Here is a 22,426-nt window from a genome sequence, read left to right as displayed (position 1 = left end):
TCAGAGTGGGCCGTACCAATAGACCAATATATCATGGATAAAGGTCCTTTTGTCCAGCAAGTCCTCAACAACCACCCATTTACACCAATCAGTGAGTCAAACAGCACGGAACCTGGCCATTCAGCCCCACTCGTTCATGTCGACGAAGCTTCACATCTAAGCTAGTCATTTCTGTCTGCATTTGGCCCATATCCCTCTAGACCTTTTCGATTTATCTACCTGTTCAATCGCATTTCTTCCTGTCCAATCTTGCATTATTCTTTTGTTAACCTCAGGTGAACTGCCAGAGGACTGGAGAATAGTTCACGCTGTTACCTCACTCAGACAGGGCAGTAGGGATAAGAATAGTTCACGTTGTTACCTCACTCGGAGAGGGCAGTAGGGATAAGAATAGTTCACGTTGTTACCTCACTCGGAGAGGGCAGTAGGGATAAGTCAGTGGGTTCTGTGCATTCCCCACTCTCTGAAGGGGAGGAGAAAATTTCCACTTCTGTTCCCCTCACTCTTGAGTCAAAAATTTCAAACTGATAAAATTAAAATTTCTATTGGATTATAGGTGGCATGGTAGTGTAGTGGTTAGCGTAGTGCTTTACTGTCCCAGTAGCCAGGGGTCAATCCATGCTGCTAACTATAAGGAGTTTGTACGTTTTCCTTGTGATTGTGCGAGTGCCCTCCGGGTGTTCCGGTTTCCTCCCACCTTCCAAAGACAGGCAGGTTAGTAGGTTCATTGGTCTCATGGGTGTCATTGGGTGGTGTGGACTTGTTGAGCCAGAAGGGCCTATTACCGTGATATATCTCTTAATAAAAATGAAAACTAAAAATCCAATGTTATTCTCACATTCCTATCAACTCCTCCTTCCACTACCTCCCCAGAGACTATAGCACCCATCCATACACTCGGGGCAATCCCACATTGTTGGGATGTGGGAGGTACAGGGGAATCTACAAACTCCACGCAAGCAGCACCCAAGGTCAGGATCAAGAGTCCAGAGGAGGTTCACCAGGATGATTCCGGAACTGAAAGGGGTTAACATGTGAGGAGCATCTGGCAGCTTTGGGCCTGTACTCACTGGAACTTAGAAGAATGTCGGGGGGATCTCATTGAAACCAACCAAATGTTGAAAAGACTAGATAAGGTGGATGGGGAGAGGATGTTTCCTCTTGGTGGGGGTATCCAGAACTAGAGGGCACAGCCTCAGAATTGAAGGGCAACCTTTTTGGACAGAAGTGAGGAGGAATGTGTTTTAGCCAAAGAGTGGTGAATCTGTGGAACGCTCTGCTACAGACTGCTTTGCTGAAGGGTGAATCCAGAACCAGAGGCCACAGTTTAAGAATAAGAGTTAGGCCATTTAGAACAGAGTTGAGGAAAAACTTTTTCACCCAGAGAGTGGTGGATATATGGAATGCTCTGCCCCAGAAGGCTGTGGAGGCCAAGTCTCTGGATGCTTTCAAGAAAGAGATGGATAGAGCTCTTAAAGATAGTGGAATCAAAGGTTATGGGGATAAGGCAGGAACTGGATACTGATTGTGGATGATCAGCCATGATCACAGTGAATGGCGGTGCTGGCTCGAAGGGCCAAATGGCCTACTCCTGCACCTATTGTCTATTGTCTATTGCAGTGGAGGCCAAATCTGTGGGTATATTTGAAGTGGAAGTTGATAGATTCCTGATTGGTTGGACATCAAGGGATATAGTGACAGGGCAGGTGCATGGGGTTGAATGGAATCCAGGATCAGCCATGATAAAATGGTAGAGTGAATTCAATGGTCTGAATGGCTAATTCTGTTTCTATGTCTTAGATCTCATGGTCTTATGTTCTCTACACATGCACATTGTTCTCTCTCTCTCTCTGTGCAATGTGAATACACCAGTTAAAGCCATCTCCTGCGTGCGTGCCTTTATTTAATATGTATGTAGTTGTGCACAGACACAATAGGCAGAACACTGAAAGATCTGCATTGAGTGAATGTGGATAGAATATTTCCATTAGTGAGGAAGTTCAGGGCCAGAGGGCACAGCCTCAGAATAAAGGGACATCCCTTTCAAACAGAGATGAAGATGAATTTTGTCAGCCAGAGTGTGGTGTATCAGTGGAATTTGTTGTCACAGAATGCTGCAGAGGCCATGTTATTTTATATATTTCAGGCAGACATTGATGGGTTGTTGATAGGTAAGAGGGTTAAGGTTTATAGAGAAAAGGCGGGAGAATGGGCTTGGAAGAAACATCAGTCATGATTGAATGGTGGAACAGACTTGATGAGTCAAATGGCCTAAGTCTGTTCCTATACCTTATAGTCTTATGGTCTAATGCTTTAATCACACAGTGGTTAGCATGACACTATTACAGCCTGGGTGTTCCAGAGCTCACAGTTCAATTCCAGTGCCATCTGTAAGCCGTGTGGACATTCTCCCTGGGAACCATGTGTGTCTCCTCCTAGTTTGTAGGTTAATTGGTCATTGTAAACTGTCCTGTGATTAGGTTAGGGTTAAATCGGCGGGTTGCTGGGCGGTGCAGCTCATTGGCCAGAAAGGCCTGTTCCACACTGTATCTCGAAATAACTAATTCACACAAACATACCAAGCAATTACTGAACTGGTATCTATGTATCTGTTTCAGATCCTCCATCCAGGCAAAGCCAGTCATTACGGTAAGAAGTGGAAATTTCCTCAAGATTTTGCCCAGAAATTGGTCTGTAAGCATATTTCTTTTCCACCATGTAGCCGCAGTGGTAAATGACAGCACTTTGTAATGGTGGTCGGAGATTATTGAAGTTTCACAAGGTCTGTGATTTTCTCTCCAGCTCCTCAATGGTCTGACATTTTGACATTTGGAAGAGCCCAGAAAGGATCAGCTCTATCCCATGGCCTACCTTAGGTTGACATGTGTGTCGCACATGTGAAATGCACCATTGACAGAACATAGAACAGTACAGGCCCTTCAGCTTATGATGTTGTGTTGACCTTTTAACCTGCTCTAAGATCAATGTAACCTTCCTTCCCACATAACCCTCCATTTTTCTATCATCCATGTGATCAGCTAAGAGTTTCTTAAATGTCCCTAATGTATCTGCCTCCACCACCGTCCCTGGCACCCACCAATCTCTGTGTAAAAAACTTACTTATGACATGCCCCCATTCTTTCATCCAAGTACCTTAAAATTATGTCCCTCATATTTAGCCATTTTTACCTTGGGAAAAAGAGTCCGGCTATCCACTTAATCTATGCCTCTTATCATCTTATACTTTATACTTTATTGTCGCCAAACAATTGATACTAGAACGTACAATCATCACAGCGATATTTGATTATGAGCTTCCAGCTCCCTGGATTACAAATCGATAGTAAATATTAAAAATTTAAATTATAAATCATAAATAGAAAAATAGAAAAATGGAAAGTAAGATAGTGCAAAAAAACCGAGATGCAGGTCCGGATATTTGGAGTCAAGTCAAGTCACCTCTCATTCTCCTGCGTTTCAAAGAGAAAAAGCCCTAGCTCACTCAACCAATCTTCATAAGACATGCTGTCTAGCCTAGCTCTGGTAAATCTCCTCTCCACTCACTCTAAAGCTTCTACACCCTTCTTATAATGAGGCACCCAGGAGTGAACACAATATCCCAAGTCTGGTCTAACCAGGGTTTCAGCATCAGAATCAGATTTAATATTGCCAGCATATGTCATGAAATTTGATAACTTTAAGGCAGCGGTACATAAAATACTTGATAAATAAAACTGAGTTACGTTAAGTGTGTGTATATATACACACACACACACACACACACACTCAAAAGGGGTGATTGATAAGTTTGTGGCCTAAGGTCGAAGGAGATGAGTTATTAACTTCGAACTTTCTGCATAATCACTCAAAGAGTTGACCTACGTGTGCATGTAACGAGAGCTGTATAACTCATCTCCTTCTACCTTAGGCCACGAACTTATCAATCACCCATCTGTGGACACTTTCTGGAGGTCCAAGATCCATTATGCTCCACGACTGCTGGACTAAGTGTATAAATGTAGGAGGGGACTATGTTGAAAAATAAATGTGCTAGGTTTTCTAAAATTGACTCCTTCTACCTTAGGTCACAAACATATCAATTACCCCTCATATATTATTAAATAGATAAGTTAAAATAAGCAGTGCTAAAAACTAGAAATAAAAAAGTAGTGAGGCAGTGTCCAAGGATTCAATGTCCATTTAGAGGTCGGATGGCAGAGGGGAAGAAGCTGCTCCTGAATCGCCGAGTGCGTATCTTCAGGCTCCTGTACTGTTCATCCTTCCCAATGGTAACAATGAGAAAAGTTCATTTCCTGCATGGTGGGGATTCTTAATGATGGACTCCGCCTTCCTAGGGCACCGCTGGTTGAAGATGTATTGGGTACGACATAGGCTAGTACCCATGATGGAGCTGAATGATTTTACGAGTTTTCTACAACTTATTTCGATCTTGTGCAGTAGCCGCCACCCCACCCCTGCATGTCAGATGGTGATGCAAAGGGTGTTTCAAGTCAAGTCAAGTTTATTGTCATTTCGACCATAAACTGCTGCAGAGGATTTGGTAGGATGGCTCAACCCTGTGAAGCAGAGGAGAAGGTGTTGTCCTTTCAGCTTAGCAGTCACAGCAGAGGGTGCATGTGTAATTGGGCCTTACGGTTTCCCAAATGAGCAACCTCTACAACATACTACATCAGAAACACGCTCACTTTAAACTGTATAAGACAGCACAGCAGATTACACTCTGTAAGATCCAAACACAGCAGTGACTGAAAAAGCTGTTAGAGATATTGGCTGAGGAATGAATCACTGATAGAACAGCTAGAGAAAACAGGACTGACCTGAAATGCCAACAATTCCTGACCCCACGTTGCCCCACAGACGCAGCTTAACGCTCTGAGATCCTCCAGCGGGTTGTTCATTGCTCCAGGTTTCACCATCTGCAGTCTCTCATGTCTCCAGCTTGGAAAACTCCTCTCTCTGTATCAGAAGGTTTGTCTGGGCCCAGCATGTAAGGTGCAGCAGCACTCCCGATTCCTTAGAAGTCTGCGATGATTAGGCAAGTCATCTAAAACTTTGACAAACTTCTCTAGATGCATGCTGAAGAGCGTACTGACTGGCTGCATCATGACCTGGTGTGGAAACACCAATGCCCAGGAATGGAAAATCCTACAAAAATTAATGGGTACAGCCCAGTCCATCATAATAAAGCCCTGCCCACCATTGAGCACTTCGACATGGAGTGCTGTTCAGGAAACCAGCAACCATCTTCTCACTGCTGTCATCAGGAAGAAGGTACAGGAGCCACAGGACTCACACCACTAGGTTCAGGAACAGCTATCACCCCTCAACTATCAGGCTCTTCAACTAGGGGGATAACTTCACTCAACTTCATTTGGTCCACTTCTGAAATGTTCTTACAAACTATGGACTCACTTTCAATGTCTCTTCATCTCATGTTCTCGATATTTATTCCTTTTTGTTTGTTTATTTTTTGCTTTTTTACTGCAGTTTGTTGTTTTGTGCACATTGGTTGTCTGTCCGGCTTCTGTGTGTGTGTGTTGTGTTTCTTCGTATTTTTTGTTACTGCCCGGAAGAAAATGAATCTCAGGGTAGTGTATGTGTGTGTGTGTATATATATATATATATATATAGATAGATAATAAATGTACTTTGAACTTTGAAATCTACAAATGGAGAGAGAGTGTTTCCTTGCATCCACCTGAGAAGGTTGTTGGAGTTCTTGCTTTAACTCCTCAGCTAAAACAAAGTTTCCTCAATAATGCAATATTTCCTCAATACGGTAGTTACATGAGCAATGTGATTTAAGTCTGTCTCTGAACTTTTATCTGAAAAAGCTGATAGTCTTCCAACTGAGCTAGGACTAGCTGAGGAAGTCATGGCCAATAATTGTGAGAGACGTTTCTAAGGTTACAACTGAGAACCTCCTCCAGGGATGGATCATTTATTTTGGCAGCCTCTACTTTCGGGAACTTATCATGTGAAAGAGAATTGTACAAGTTGCAACAGACTCAAAGTTTAAGAGTTAAGACTGACCAGGAAAGTGTGTGGCAGCAAGAGTATTAATGAGGAAGCAGGCAGTTCCCGCCTGGGCAGGAAATGAATGCAATGGTTTCAGTACAGCTGGCAGAGCTGCCAGAAAAAATACAGCAATGAAATTTCAATCTATTGTGCAGCTTTCGTTAGTCAATGACCATCTTTCTTTATTTTCCCAACTTTATAATGCAAGATGAATTCAAGTAATCCAGCTATTAGGCTGTCAGGATGGGAAACAGTTTCTCCCCCCAAGCTGTGAGACTACCGAAGTCCCCGCCACCACCCAGGTCTCACCATGTCTGAAGCGCCAGTAGTGCAATGCTGTTTACTCTCTAACTTTATTATTTGCTATTTTATTTGTGGCAAAAAATAAAAAAGTCTGCAGTTGCTGGAAATCCAGGGCAACACAGACAAAATACTGGAGGAACTCAGCAGGTCAGGCAGCCTCTGTGGAGAGGAATAAAGAGCCAAGACCATTCGTCAGGACTGGAAAGGAAGTGGGGGAAGATGCCAGAATAAAAAGGTGGGGGGAGGGGAAGGAGGCTAGCTGGAAGGTGATGGGTGAACCCAGGTGAGTGGGAAAGTTCAAAGGCTGGAGAAGAACGAATCTGATAGGAGAGGAGAGTGGAGCATAGGAGAAAGGGAAGGATGAAGTGATAGGCAGGTGAGAAGTGGTAAAAGGCCAGTGTGGGGAATAGAGGAAGAGGGAGGGGGAGGGATTTTTTTTACCGGAAGGAGAAATTAACTTTCATGCAATATTACTTATGTGTTGTGTGTGAGTTATATGTACTGTGTTGTGCACTTTGATCCAAACAAAGATTGTTTCATTTGGCAATATGCATGTATATGGTGAAATGACAATAAACTGGAACTTGGTTACTGGAATATCAGATTTCACAGAATTCAACTGACAGAGGTGGTCAGCCATCAGGCTAATTGATCAGCACTACAGAAGTCAGAGTCATAGATCTATACAGCACAAAAATAGGCCTACCATAACGGCCAAGTTATCTACCTGATCAAGTCACATCAGCCTGCATTTGGTCCATAGTATCAATGACCCCCCACCATCGAAGCCATGTTCTCTTCTCATTGCTGCCATTGGGAAGGAAGTACAGGAGCCTTGGGTCCCACACCACCTGGTTCAGGAACAGTTATTACCCCTCAACCATTGAGTCAAGTCAAGTCAAATCAAGTTTATTGCCATTTAACTATATACATGTATACCATCAAATGAGAAAACGTTTCTCTGGAACAGGGTGTGAAGCAGTAAACATAACATACCTATAACACACAATAACTTATGAAAATAAGGATAAAACCTACAGGTGAGTCACACAAAAATAAACGAAGTAAAGTGCAGAAAATAAATATTGTCGGGTAAAGAACAGATTGATTGGTGACACTGAATGCCATGTGGCTGGAGTACAGAAGCCTAACGGTCTGGGGGAAGAAACCGAACCATTCTTGCTTTTATGCATCAGAGTCTCCTGCCTGATGGTAGAAAGTCAAAGAGGATGCTGGATGGATGGGTGGGATCCTCGATGATATTAATGGCCCTGCGTACATATTGCTCCTGATAAACGGTCCTGATGAATGGTGGGGAGACACCTACGATCCTCTCAGCCATCCTCACAGCTCTTCATAGGGATTTCCAGTCTGATGCTCAGCTGCTCCCATACCAGATGGAGCTGGAGCTTGTCAGAATGCTCTCAATGGTGCTCCTGTAAGCTGGGAGGGGGAGCCTTGTTTGCGTAGTGGAGGTGCTGCTGGGTCTTCTTGTTCAGGGTGGTGATACTAAGGGACTAGGTGAGGGCATCTATGATGTGAACTCCCAGGAACGGTGCACCTAACTCCCTCAAAAGAGGAGACATGTAGTTGCAGAAGAGGATGGTTCATTTGCACCTTCCTGAAGTCCTTGGTCTTTTCCATGTTCAGACTTAGGTTGTTCTTCTCACACCAATCCACCAGCTGCTCCATTTCCTCTCTGTACTCCAACTCATCATCATTGTGGCCGACCACTGTTTTGTCACCTGCAAACCTGATGTCATGGTTTGAGCTGAATCCTGTGACACAGTCATATGTCAGCAGTGTGAACAGCAGTGGGCTGAGCACACAACTCTGGGAAGCACCAATGGCCAGTGTACCAGGGCTGAGGCTCCCGGACCAGTGTGGATAACTTCACTCACCCCAATACGGAACTGATTCCACAACCTATGGACTCTCTTTCAGGGACTCTACAACTCATGTTCTCAGTATTAATTATTTTTATTATTATTATAAAAATCTTACAACACTTTGTCTCAGCTCAAGCACGTGGGCATAGCCAAGCACACTTATTTTCAATTGCTGGGAATTTTCGCACTATTCTAGTGGTGTTTTAGTATTGTGGCTTTCTGAAGATTTACTTAGATATTGCTATGTAGCCCTAATTGTTTAAAGCTATTATGTAGTGCCTTTGGGATGGTGCCAGTTGTAGATATTACTATTGGAACAATATATACCCTGTTCACGTTCCATAGTCTTTCAATTTCCTCTTTTAGTTCAGCATATTTCTGTTTTTTTCACTTATTGATTTCTGTAAGTTATGTGCATTTGGAATGGTAGCATCTATAACGTAAATTGTTCTTGCTTCTTTATCCTGTATTATAATATAGGGACAATTATTATGGATTGTCCTATCTGTAATAACTGATCAGTCATAATATAAATTGTTGTGTTCTGTCTCTAAAACTGGATCGGTCTTCTATTTCTATTAAGGTATGGTTTCTTTTATCAGTTTGTATTTTAAAGCAAGATTTTGATCATTGATGTTGCCACTTGATTGGGCCTGTGTAGGTTTGAGTTAAAGGATCCTGTTAAGTGTTGGATTGTTTCTGTTTTTTCTTGGCATTTTCTAAATTTATCATCTTGAATTTGTTCTTTTTTTATTATGTATTTTTGTTAATTTTTTGTGTTAAACACCTCGTCCTGTATTGTCACAAGGAAACCTTCTGTCTCTGGGAAGAGGTCTCCAACAGTGAGCCAGGCGTTCACATTTAGTCTGCTCAGATCGTGGGACGTCTTCCACGGAGGGGCACGTTCTTTCACTGGTTAACTTTTTCTTCTATAGTAACAATGTCTTCATTTTTCTGGGTTGGGCTTTCATTTAATTTTAGTGGCGTGTGCATCTTATCGAATTGCATATGTCTGTGTGGAGTGCTGAATCCTGTTTTTGTTGATGAAAGTATATCCATAAAGTTTTACCTGACTTTTGTGCAAACTTTTAATGTCTGTCTTCCCTCTTCCCACTTCTGTCCTATGTAGTGTTAATATGTGTCATTTCAGTCAGTTATTATTATTATTTTTTGTATTTACACAGTTTGTCTTCGTTTGCATATTGGTTGTTTGTCATCTTTGTGTGTAGTTTTTCTTTGATTCGATTGTATTTCTTTGTTCTATTGTGAATGCCTGCAAGAAAACGAATCTCAGGTTGTATATGGTGGCATATATGTACTTTGTTAATAAATTTACTTTGAACTTTGAATATCCTTCTAAACCCTTCAACCTCTAACACATGGGATTCTGCAGGTGCTGGAAAGTTTGAGCAACACACACACGGAACGCTGGAGGACCTCATCATGTCAGGCAGCATCTAGCTAGTAACTGGTGATGAAAGAATTCTGATAAAGGCACGCTGCACGACTCATTATGAGATTCAAATCATGTACACTAAATAGAATCATGCGCCTGGGCAGTTTTGGGAACAATTTGGCATCAGGTTATTGTCCAAAAATTAAAGCATAACTACAAAAATGATACAATTAAAAGCAGATGAACAAATTGACAGTTTCACCAGGAAAGCTGCAGGTACATCATAAAATATTTACAGATCAATTCCTACTTATCATCAATATTAAATAATTTGTAAGTCGAAACTAACTCCCCAGAGAAAATTCCTCCACAAACATTGCTGACAGATAATTGATAATTATGTTCTATATAGCCCAGTATCACAAGCAGCATTTTGTGAATTTTGTGAAGTTTTGAAGGTCACTTCTACAGTTAACGGTATCATATAAATACATTAGTCATATCTCGGAAGGAATCAATATTGGAATAAAGTAATGAAGGGAAAATAATGGGTAAATTGGTAGGGATTTGGAGAAATGTGATTGATCTGGAAGTCAGGAAGAAGTGTATCCTTTGCAAATGGAGTAAAGTGTGTTGCACTCTACAGCCTAATCTATACTTCTGCGTCAAATCTATGCCGTAGAAACCGCGTACCCTACGCCGTAGGGTGACATGCACCTCCCCAAAAAAGTAACCCACTTGTCGTGACGACGCAGAGCGCAACAACTTTGATTGGTCCGCTTGGTAGCATCGCATTTCCTCCTACACATTTCCAGTTGCTTTTCTCCATCATGACTGAACACTGATGTGAAATAAATGGTTGGAGACGATGAACCAAATCGTCAAATCTACCTGCCGACATCCAAAAATATTTGAAATGCATTTCCTCGTCCATGTCTCTCATGAAGAAACTCAAGATAGTGACATAGAAACCCCACCGCCAGCTAGCGTTTTGGTGGTGAATTGAGAGCGACACAGACACAACAACGCATGCTCACTACAGCGTAGAGCTACGCAGAAGTATAAATCAGGCCTCTGGCGTAGGCTACGGAATAACCCGTATGCAGAAGTATAAATCAGGCTTTAGTGTGGGCACTCAAATAAAATAAAGATTAACATTAGCTTCTATTCCTCATTGTGGCCTCTTACCTCTTCTCACCTGTTTCTCACCTCCCCATGGTGCCCCTCCTCTTTCCCTTTCTCCCATGGTCCACTCTCTTCTCCTATCAGAATCTTTCCTCTCTGGCCCTTTACCTTTCCCACCCGCCTGGCTTCACCTATGAACTTCCCTCCTTTCACTCCCCCTACCCTTTTATTCTGGCATCTTCCCCCTTTCATCCCAGTCCTGATGAAAGGTCTTAGCCCAAAGCATTGACTGTTTGTTCATTTCCACAGATGTTGCCTGACCTCCAGAGTTTTGTGTATTTTGCTTAATTTTCCCATTGGTAAAGGTCCCTGAACAGAGTGGAAAGGTCACAGAGTCACCGCTGACTGCAGGGAGTGTGGGCAAGAGTCTAGGCTGATTCTTCAGCCCAGAATTCTGGGATCGCGGCACAGTCAGGCATGTCCAGTTTCAGCTGCACCTGCCTGCATCACTGGCACCAGCCTACCCACCATCAAGGACATAGACACAGAAAGGTTCCAGAAAAGGGCCAGTAGCATCATAAAGGATCCCACCAACCCTGCTCATGGACTGTTTGTCCCACTCCCATCAGGGAGAAGGCCACGTAGTATCCATGTCAAGAACAGTTACTTCCCCCAAGCAGTAAGGCTGATCAACTCCTCCACTCACTAACTCCACCACTACTTTATTACTTTCTGTCAGTGAACCCTAGCATCACTTTATGAATGTACAATCAATATATGTATACAGTATAAGCTATCTTAGGTATTTATATTTATTGTGTGATTGCTTATTATTTCTGATGCTTCTGTACCTCCTTCCTGATAGTAATGGGTCAGAGAAATAGTGGGATGGGTAGTAGGGAGTCTCAACGATACTTCAGGTTCGTTGTGTACAACATTCCCGGTAAATGTCACAAATGGTGGCGGGGAGGTGGAGGGAGATCCTGGTGGTTCTCTTGGCAGGTTTTACTGTACAATCAACAACAAACAGAACACTGAAACAACTTTATGGACATACAATCAATCTGCATTATAGAAGCACTCCTATGTATTTGTATTTATTGTGTGTGTTTTTAGTATTATTGTTATGTTTGTTACCTTTTATATTCTTTCTGTGCGGCATCAGATCTGGAGAAACAATTATTTTGTTCTCCTTACGCTTGTGTAGAGGAAGTGACATTAAGCAATCTTGAATCTTGAAGAACTGTGGGCTCCTCTGCTCCCTCAGCTGAACAGAAACTATTCTGCAGCATTAATTGGAAAAACAGGGACATTCTTTGAAACGATAGCAAATTTATCTTTGATGAATGCTGATGTAGATTTGAGGGGCTGAATGGCCTATTCCAGATTCTTCTATTCCTTATGTCAGAGTCAGGGAGTCATCAAGTCATACAATAAGGAAACAGGCCATTCAGCCCAAAAGGTCCATGTCTAGCAAGGTTCCCACTTAAGCGAGTCCCATTTGGCCACATATTGCCCATATCCCTCTAAATCTTTTCTCTCCATTTACCTTTTAAATGTTGTGAGTGAAATTAAGATTAAGATTTGCTTTACTTGTCATCTGTACATTGAAACATACAGTGAAATGCGTAATTTGTGTCGTCATATCAGTGAGGATTGTGCAAGTTTTGAACTCTTCTGCACCAATGTAGCACGCTTTAACAGAATAATATTTTCTATTTCAGAGAAGAGAGACACAGAATTGCCTAGAACTGAAAGCCCCAGGAGCAGTGAGTGGGCCATCAGCTTGGACAGCTGCTTCGCTGAAGGAGAGATGTTTGTGTTTGCAGTTATCACCTGGGACAAGTTTGGATCCATTTCTGGATATTACATGGAATACACAATTTATTTAGTATTGAAATAAGATGTTTAGTTTATCCCAGCACTAACATTCGGCTCCATGCTACCTTTCCCCAGCTAACTCCGTTGGCAGAACCATCCGTTCCTGCCTCTATTGTATCCTTACCGAGATTCTGTCTATCCCATTTAATTTGGTACTTCATCTAGTACTCTGCCAATCTTCACTCTCTGGATAAACAAAGTGCTTGGTTTTCTAATGGATTTATTAGGCTTGATATTGATTTTTTATTAGATTTTCTAATTTAAAAAATTTTTTATTGGGTAATGTAGTATTCCTGTTGCATGAAACTTCGCACTTTTAATCTTAAACTGCTGTCACAGCATGTCATTAGACTGCCTCTTGAAGCAAATGTTGACCACAGCCAACTGGACCATACCCGCTGTCTTGATTCTGGCACCTGTGGCCATTAAAGTATTTACATAGGCGGATTCTTATCAATTGTAACAGATGTTGTAAATAGAACTAGCAAAGTGCACAAGCCAGTAAAGTTAGGATGTATCTTAAACATTCACACCCACACAGATAATTTGCTTGATAGTGTAGAGGATTGTCAAAGATTGCAGAGAGACATTGATAAGTTGCAGAATTGGGCTGAGAAGTGGCAGATGGAGTTCAACCCCGAGAAGTGTGAGGTGTACACTTTGGAAGGACAAACTCCAAGGCAGAGTACAAAGTAAATAGCAGGATACTTGGTAGTGTGGAGGAGCAGAGGGATCTGGGGGTACATGTCCACAGATCCCTGAAAGTTGCCTCACAGGTAGATAGGGTAGTTAAGAAAGCTTATGGGGTGTTAGCTTTCATAAGTCGAGGGATAGAGTTTAAGAGTCACGATGTAATGATGCAGCTCTATAAAACTCTGGTTAGGCCACACTTGGGGTACTGTGTCCAGTTCTGGTTGCCTCACTATAGGAAGGATGTGGAAGCATTGGAAAGGATACAGAGGAGATTTACCAGGATGCTGCCTGATTTAGAAAGTATGCATTATGATCAGTGATTAAGGGAGCTAGGGCTTTACTCTTTGGAGAGAAGGAGGATGAGAGGAGACATGATTGAGGTATACAAGATAATAAGAGGAATAAATAGAGTGGACAGCCAGCGCCTCTTCCCCAAGGCACCACTGCTTGATACAAGAGGACATGGCTTTAAGGTAAGGGGTGGGAAGTTTAAGAGGGATATTAGAGGAAGGTTTTTTACTCAGAGTGGTTGATGTGTGGAATGCACTGCCTGAGTCAGTGGTGGAGGTAGATACACTCGTGAAGTTTAAGAGACTACTATACAGGTATATGGAGGAATTTAAGGTGGGGGCTTATATGGGAGGCAGGGTTTGAGGGTCGGCACAACATTGTGGGCCGAAGGGCCTGTAATGTGCTGTACTATTCTATGTTCTATGTTCCTCATTTTCAAAGATCTTGTGGCCTTTCCAACAGTGCAAGCCTGTAAGGAAGAGATCATTCCTAATCACCAGCTCCCAAAGCTGCAGACTGCCATCTGTGACGGTGACCAGCAGAAATGCAGGACAATACGTTCAAATGCATATGCAGCAACCTGACATTGTGTGCAATAATTCAGAGAGTATGAGCACCAGCACAGGGCGGACAGGGCGGAATGTCTTGATCCTGTGCTGTAAATCTCACGTCATTCCAAGCAGACCCACTGTAAACTGCATTACAGCCACGCAAATGTTAATTCAACATCTTGACTGCATGTTGCTAATATTTAGTAGCTTTGCAGTTATTTCAGGAGATTGTATAAACCAGAACCTTGTTGTTTTGTTGCTTAACATGGCAATATCCTCTTTTGTATTGTGTATTTTGAGTCATATGTGTTCTGTGTCTGTAAAATTAATAGGTATAATTAATAAATTGTTAGATGTAAATGTATAAAATCAGCAGATTTCTGAATGGTGAGCAGCTGGATGTGAAATTTCTTTATTCAAGTATTCTTCTCCAATCTGTTCTGATTTCCCACCAAGCCTGATGACCTCCTGTCAGTCCCTGATCTCTCAGCCTCTCTGCAGCTCTCAGTCCTCCCTTGCAGTTTTTCCTGCCCATATTGGATTTCTGCATTTTGTTTACAACAAACTAAACGTGCTCACCAAAAAACACATTTCCTAGTTTGATCTGTTACGTACCCCGTAACTGGGTTGCCAAACCAGCAGAAATGGATCACTCAGTTGGAGTCTGGATTACTAGAACTAAGAAAGTTTTATTAAAGAAACAAGCAACACAGTACTCTAATCAAAAGGATAATAAATGCAACAGTTCAGCAATGATAAACACACATGTACACAGAATTAAGATAACAGGATCAATCAAGCTCTATCGTTGTCTAGGGGTAAATGACCAGTTTCAAAGTGACGCAAAGTTCAGTTCAATTTAGTTCAGTTCAGTTCGCAGTAATCGCTGCCGTGGCGATGGACAGTGGGGGGAAGGAGAGAGAGAGCAAAACAAATGAATATTCAACTCAGCTTCCACACAGACCTTCGCAGTCAGCTGTCGGGCGAGTCCTTTGTGATGTCATCTGAAGTCACCGACTGTGACCCCTCCGTTTCCAGATACGATCGTTTCCCTGCGCTGAACCTGGCACCCAGGCAAGGGTGGACACACACCAGGTTCCCGCCGATCGTGCCTTTCCACCCTGTGCGTCTATGGCCTGGTACTTCCCACCGACTTGTGAGAGACTCACCGCTTCCAGGGTCTTGTTACCTCGGGTGTCGTGTGTGTGTCCTGCCTTAGCAAACCTGTCCCTTTTTATCCCCCTGCTGGGGTATCGCCTGTCCATCACTTCAAACAGTTCAGGGTTCAAAGGGGGAGCCGCTCTTGACAGCCCTCCTTCCTTCATTAACATCTCCAAATGCTGCTCCATTGTTTTCCTTATCTCTCTCTCTCTCCTGAAGACAGGTGGCAGACCAACTGCTGATTCCACTGGTGCCAACACAGGACAGCTACATCGTAATCTACGTGTATTCTTGTCACAGATCCCAATCAAAAGTACGTAATTAGAAAGTTACAATCCTAACTTATGTTATTATTTTCGGCCAGGAACCTCTGTAACCATGAGAATAGTCATATTAGAATCAAGTTACACTTAGCGGCCACTTTATTAGGTATACCTGTACTCTTGCTCGATAGTGAAAATATCTAATCAGCCAAACACGTAGCAGCAACTCAATGCATTAAAAAACACACAGACATGATCAAACGGTTGAGTTGTGGGTCAGACCAAATATCAGAACGGGGAAGAAATGTGATCTAAGTGACTTTAACCATGGAATGGTTGTTGGTGCGGCGGGGGGGGTGCTGTGATTTGAGTATCTCAGAAACCACTGGGATTTTCACGCACAACAGTCTCAAGAGTTTACAGAGAATAGAACAAAAAACAAAAAAAAAAATCCAGAGCACGTCAGTTCTGCGGGCAAGAATGCTTTGTTACTGAGAGTGTTCAGAGTAGAATGGCCAGACTGGTTCAAGCTGACAGGAAGGCGACAGTGTCTCATATAGCCACACATTTCAACAGTGGCGTGTAGACGAACATCTACGAATCTTGAAGTGGATGGGCTACAGCAGCAGAAGACCACAAATATATACCCAGTGGCCACTGTGTTAGGTACAGGAGGTACTTAATAAAGTGGCCGGGGAGTATGTATGTATAATGAACCACTTTGGATTCTTGATGTATTCTGACTACTCAATGAAGTTATTCAAAGCTGAATTCTGTGTTGAATTTGTGCATAAGAGTGTGCAGTTCAATTGTGGCAAAGATTACTGGTGACCAGTTAAATGTTCAAGAGTCACTTATGGGCAAAATGTGACCATAAACACAAGAGATTCCGCAGATGTTGGAAATCCAGAGCAACACAGACGAAATGCTGGAGGAACTCATCAGATCAGACAGCCTCTGTGGAGAGGAATAAACAGTGGACGTTTCAAGCTGAGACCTTTCATCAGAAGTGCTACCATGGACTAAATGATCTGATTAGTTCATTGTGCATATTTCTCTCCTTCCAATCATGACAATGTCTTCCCTCAGATGAATTTTGACCTCTGTTGCAACATGGTTATTATAACAAAGCCGAGGGTATTGAAGACACGCTTAATGGAATGGTGTCCTTTCTTGTCATGTGGAACAATGAACTATTCAACCGAAGATAGAGTTTACCAGTCCGTAACTTAATTCTTGGTCAACATTCTCATTGTACTGCTTACTGGAATTTAACCTTGTTTGTAAAACTTAACAGTTTCACCAAATATCCATGACTGTATTTTCAGTATCAGAATCAGAATCAGGTTTATTATCAATAGTGCATGTTATGAAATTTGTTGTTTTATCTGCAGCAGTATAGTGCAATACATAACATATACTATGAATTACAATAATAAATATATACAAAAGACCATAACACATAGAAGCAGAATTAGGCCATTTGGCCCATTGAGTCTGCTCCATCATTCAATCATGGCTGATCCATCTTTTATCTCCTCCTCAACCCCAGTTCCTGGTCTTCTCCCTGTAACCTTTGATGCCGTGTCCAGTCAAGAACCTATCAATTCCTGCCTTAAATACACCCAACAACCTGCCTCCACAGCTGCATGTGGTAACAAATTCCACAGATTCACCACCCTTTGACAAAAGAAATTTTTCCGCATCTCTGTTTTAAATGGATGCCCCTCTATCCTGAGGCTGTGCCCTCTTGTCCTGGACTCTCCTACCATGGGAAACATCCTTTCCACATCTGCTCTGTCAGGGCCTTTCAATGTTCGAAAGGTTTCAATGAGATCCCCCCCCCCCATCCTTCTGAATTCAAGCGAGTACAGACCCAGAGCCATCAAACGTTCCTCGTATGATAACCCTTTCATTCCTATATATGTATAGTGTTGTTATGTAAATAAAATACTGTATTATGTTATATGTTGCACTGTGCTGCTCAGAATAACAACAAATTTCACAACGTATGGCAGTGTTCTGGTATATAATGTCAGTGTTTTGGTATATAAGTAATGCAAAGAGATTAAAATTATAATGAGATGGCGTTCATGGGTTCAGAAATCGGATAGCAGAGGAGAAGAAACAGTTCTAAAACTGTTGTGTGTGTCTTGAGGCTCCAGTACCTCCTCCCTGCTGGTAGCAATGAGAAGAAGCATTCTCCATTTTTTATTTGGGTTTCTATTGCCACCATCTCCTGAGGATCATTTGGAAGAAAGTAGGACTACTTCACCATTTGCTGCCTAGGAGGTTCTTTCTCACAGAATAGAACCAAAGGACTTGGAGTTTTAAAACCAACAGTATCACTCAACTCTTAAATGAAGCTTTGAATTTTGATCTAAGAAGCTAATGTTCCTAATAATATGCATCTATTAATGTAGCACTTTATCAATGATCCATTTAGGATTATAGATTCACAGCCCACGCAGACCATCATGTTTGCTTTGAAAGCTTATTTAATAAATACATATTTAAACTTACAAGCATAAAAAGAATGAATAAGAGGAAAGGATTATGAATATGGGGAGGAAATGAAACTTGGAGAAATAAACCTGACAATTAAAGAGACATTCAAGAAACGATTAGCTTTATTTATCACTGCATATTGAAATATACATTGAAATGCATAATTTGCTGGGCATGTGCTGGGGGCAGCCTGCAAGCCTCATCGTGCTTCTGGAGCAAAAATAGCATGCCCACATCTTATTAGCCCTAACCCACACATCTTTGCAATATGGGAGAACACCGGAACACCTGAAGGAAACCCATGTGGTCAGGGGGGAAACATACAAACCATATATAGCCAGTGGTGGGAATCGTACTCCTGTCGGTAATGCCTGTTGCTATGAAGCGCTGTGCTAGCTGCTACACTACCATTTGCTGAACAAAATAAACACTGAGGTAAATATTGGCAGTGCTGATCAAAGGAGCCCAGAAATAAACATTCTGCCAAGAGGAAGCCCGGAATAATATTCAGTGACTCTCCAGGAATAAATGTGGAATGAGTCAAACTGAAACTATAAAGGAACATCATGACCAAATGGTCAAAGGGATTGGGAAAGCTTCAGAAACAAAATCAAGGAAAAAGTAGAGGAAGACAAAAGGGACTTAATATTAAATTGTCAAGAAACATAAAGGAAATAGTAAATGAAATTACAGAAAGATTATTAACTAAACAGGAATCAAACTGGAGACACCAGAGACTGCAGATGCTGGAATCTGGAGAAACACACAGAATGGAATCAATTGGTCAGGGAAAGATGAGGTTTATTTGTCACATTACATTGAAACATACAGCGAAACGCGGCTTGTGTCAACAACCGAATCAGCCCGAGGATCAGCTGTGGATGCTCAAGTGTCGCCACACTTTCGGCACCAACATATCATGCAAACAGCTTACCTGGGAGCCGGGAGGAAATAGAAGCACCCAGAGGAATCTCTCAGAAGAGAATGGAAAAAATGCCTTGCACACTGTGCTGTTCATCTTTGCAGCATCTTTCGAAGGGACTGGATAGTCAGCATCTTGGGATGAGCTGCTTTATCAGGATTAACAGAAAAGGGGGAGGAGGAGCTGGTGGTGATGGTGGAAATCAGTTGACCAGAGGTGATAAGATGTGGGAAGTGAGGGTGGTGATAGTGACAGAAGTTGGAAGGTGATAAGTGGTGTTGACAAAGAGCTGAAGATGGTGAAGAGGAAGGCATAAACACAAGAGCCTCTTCAGATGCTTGAAATCTTGAGCAGCACACACAAAATGCTGGAGGAATCCAACAGAGCAGGCAGCATTTACGGAGGGCAATAAACAGTTAATGTTTTGGGCCAAGTCCCTTCATGAGTGTTACCATGCAAGTCCGGCAAAGAGCTTAAAAAACCCAGTCTCCATAAAAGAGGAGTACCATCTCGCAAAGTGGTCATTGTGTGAGTGGTCTGATTCACACTGGCTCAACAGGACTTCGGCGAGAACGGGTGGAGACAAGGTAAGTAGTAAGTTCATTTCTTACTTCTTATTTCTTTTTTCTTATTTAAGTCTTGAGAGAATAGGGGGTATGTCTACAGGGCCAGTCTTCTGTTCTGGTTGTCGGATGTGGCATTTCCGGGAGACTACCAGCCTCACCAATGGCCACATCTGAGCCAGATTCATCGAGCTGCAGCTCCTTAGAGACCATATTAAGAAATTTGAGCTGCAGCTCGATGATCTTCAGCTTGTTAGGAAAAGAGAGGAGTTACAGGAGGGAGTCACCCAAGGCTACGGCAGACAGATAAATGGGTGACTGCCAGTAGAGGGAAGAGAGAACGTCAGATAGTGGAGAGCACTTCTGTGGCCATCCCCTTCAACAATAAGTACTCCATTTTGAGTACTGCTGAGGGGGGGGGGCAAAGTTGATATTTTCTGATTGGTCAGGGCATCAAAGTATATGGGAAGAAGGCAGGTGCATGGGGTTGAGTAGGATCCAGGATCAGCCATGTTGGAATGGCAGAACAGACTCAATGGTCTGAATGGCCTAATTCTGCTCCTATGTCTTACTGTTTATTGTCTTATGAGGACTGGAAAGGATGAGGGCAGAAGCCAGAATAAGAAGGTGGGTGGAGGGGAAGGAGTACAAGCTGACAGATGATAGGTGAGGCCAGGTGAGGGGGTTGGTGGGTGGGAGAGCGGGGTTGAAGTAAGTGGCTGGGAGGGAATAGGTGGAAGAGGTAAAGGGGTGAAGAAGAAGAAATCTGACAGGAGGAGAGTGGACCATGGAAGAAAGAGAAGGAGGAGTGAAACCAGAGAGAGTGGATGGTCAGGTTAGGAGATGAAAAGGGGTGAGAGGATAATAGGGAATGGAAAAAGAGACAAGGGCAAATGTGGGACAGATTACCAGAAGTTGGAGAAAAGAATGTTCAGGTTGGAGGCTACTTTGATGCAATATGGGGATTTGTACCTGCAACCAAAATTTGACCCCTTCATGGCAGTAGAGGGGGCCATGGATAGAGATGCCATTAAGGGAGATGGGAAATTGAATTGAAGTGGGAAGTTGGAGTGGGGATATTTTTCTACCAAAGGTGCTCATTCCCTCCACTCGCCTGCAAGCCACAACTGGGCAAAGTGTAGCACCTGCTTAGCCCTCGATCAGGGTCACGTGAAGCCATGGGAGCAGGTGGTGGATGGTCGTATGAGCAGCCGGTGCACATCACAAGTCCTGGTTATGCTACCATTGACTCCAGGCAGACAATCTCTGAAGAGTATTGATAATGGCTGAGGTCATCCATCTTGAAAAGACACTGCCCTGAAGAAAGCAATGGCAAGTAACTTCTGTAGAAAAATTTGCCAAGAACATTCATAGTCATGGAAAGACCATGATTGTCCACCTAATACAATGTGGCACATAATGAACAAACGAGTCTATGAGTGGAGTGACCCTACCTTATTAGGAAGACAGAATAAAAGAGCTCGATGAAGCAGTCCTCCTGTCTGCATTAGACCTCAGCAAGATAACGGAGGCCGCACTGGGAGCACTAGATACTAGATTACCCTGACCTCTGATCTCCATCCTGGCACTTATCCCTGCAAAATGACACGTGCCAGATCTGCCCCTACAGCTCCTCCCTCTCCACCATTCAGGATCCCAAATAGTGCTTTCAGGTGAGGTGACGCTTCACATGTGAGACATAGCAGGAGAATTAAGGGTAATGGGGGAAAGGAAGGTTTCCCCATTTCCCAGCCAGATCTGCCATGATTGTATGGAATGTCAGAGCAGGGTCAATGGGTCAGACGGCCAACACCTGCTCCCAGTTTTCATGTTCTTAAGCAGATAACTCAAACATGATTTCCTTTTCGTGAGTCCATGTTGACTCTCCTCAGTCACGTTAGTTTCTAAGTGCCTTGATGTCACATTTTTTACAAGTCAAAGTTCAAAGTAAACTTATTATCAAAGTACATATAGTATATGTCACTATTTCCTTATGGGCATTTACGACAAAATAAAGAAATACAATCGAATTTGTGGAAAACTACATAAATACAGACTGACAAACAATCAATGTGCAAAAGAAGACAAATAGTGCAAGTAAACAAAAACACATAGGTATATATATGGGTGGTGAGGTGGAGCTATATCTCTACCAAAGGAGGTGTAAGGTGCTCCTTCCCTCGGCTAGTTTTGGGCAAGGTGTAGCACCTACTTAGCCCCCCAATCAGGGTCACGTGAAGCCATGGGAGCAGGTGGTCGATAGTCGTACGAGCAGCTGGTGCATATCACAAATCCTGGCTATGCGACCACTGATGCCAGGCAGACAATCTCTGAAGAATATTGATAATGGCTAAGGTCACCTGTCCTGTAAACACACTGCCCAGAACAATCATTGTCACCATGATCACTCATGTCATAAGACATGACTCATAATGATGACTTAGGCGGGAGGAGAAGATGGCAGCGCAACGCAGGGCGTGCAGCTCTCCAGTGAAATGATATTGTATCTGTTGAATAGGGGCCGTGGACAATTCTGATTTGATGAAGGCAGACGTGAGAAGCAGAGGAACATCTGAAGAAATTTCTGAAATGCCAGTTTGCTGCTGTTGTTAATGTGCAATCAAGAATCCCCGGAGGGAAGGCCCCAAAATCCCCGGCTTTGCCTGCTGCTGGCGACCAAGGCTAAGGTCGAAGCGTTCAGATTGAGATGGTGCTCGGTACACGGTGTCGGAGGGCTGATCAGAGCTCGAAGTTTTTGAACGACTCAAAGTCGGACTGTGGTCGGGCATGGAAGGGAGAGTTTTTTTCTTTTTCCCATCTGCGTGAGATGTGGGAATTTCG

At 42.8% G+C, this 22,426-nt stretch overlaps 1 protein-coding gene across 2 annotated transcripts in view; it reads left to right on the top strand.

The window, feature by feature from the left end:
* LOC140212200 (transmembrane protein 273-like) overlaps positions 1–14,323 on the top strand; it is a 44,917-nt gene extending 30,594 nt beyond the window's left edge. For both annotated transcript variants that reach the window (XM_072282890.1, XM_072282891.1), the window contains exons 4-5: positions 2,619–2,649; positions 12,477–14,323. In XM_072282890.1, coding sequence (XP_072138991.1) covers positions 2,619–2,649; positions 12,477–12,501 — 56 coding nt within the window. In that variant the 3' untranslated portion in view covers positions 12,502–14,323. The remainder of the gene's footprint in view (positions 1–2,618; positions 2,650–12,476) is intronic.
* The last annotated feature ends 8,103 nt before the right edge of the window (positions 14,324–22,426 follow it).

The sequence above is a fragment of the Mobula birostris genome, chromosome 18 (assembly GCF_030028105.1).
Source record: "Mobula birostris isolate sMobBir1 chromosome 18, sMobBir1.hap1, whole genome shotgun sequence".
NCBI classification, from domain to species: Eukaryota; Metazoa; Chordata; class Chondrichthyes; order Myliobatiformes; family Myliobatidae; genus Mobula; species Mobula birostris.
Note: the sequence above shows the minus strand (reverse complement) of the source record. Positions and strands in the feature narration are given on the sequence as shown.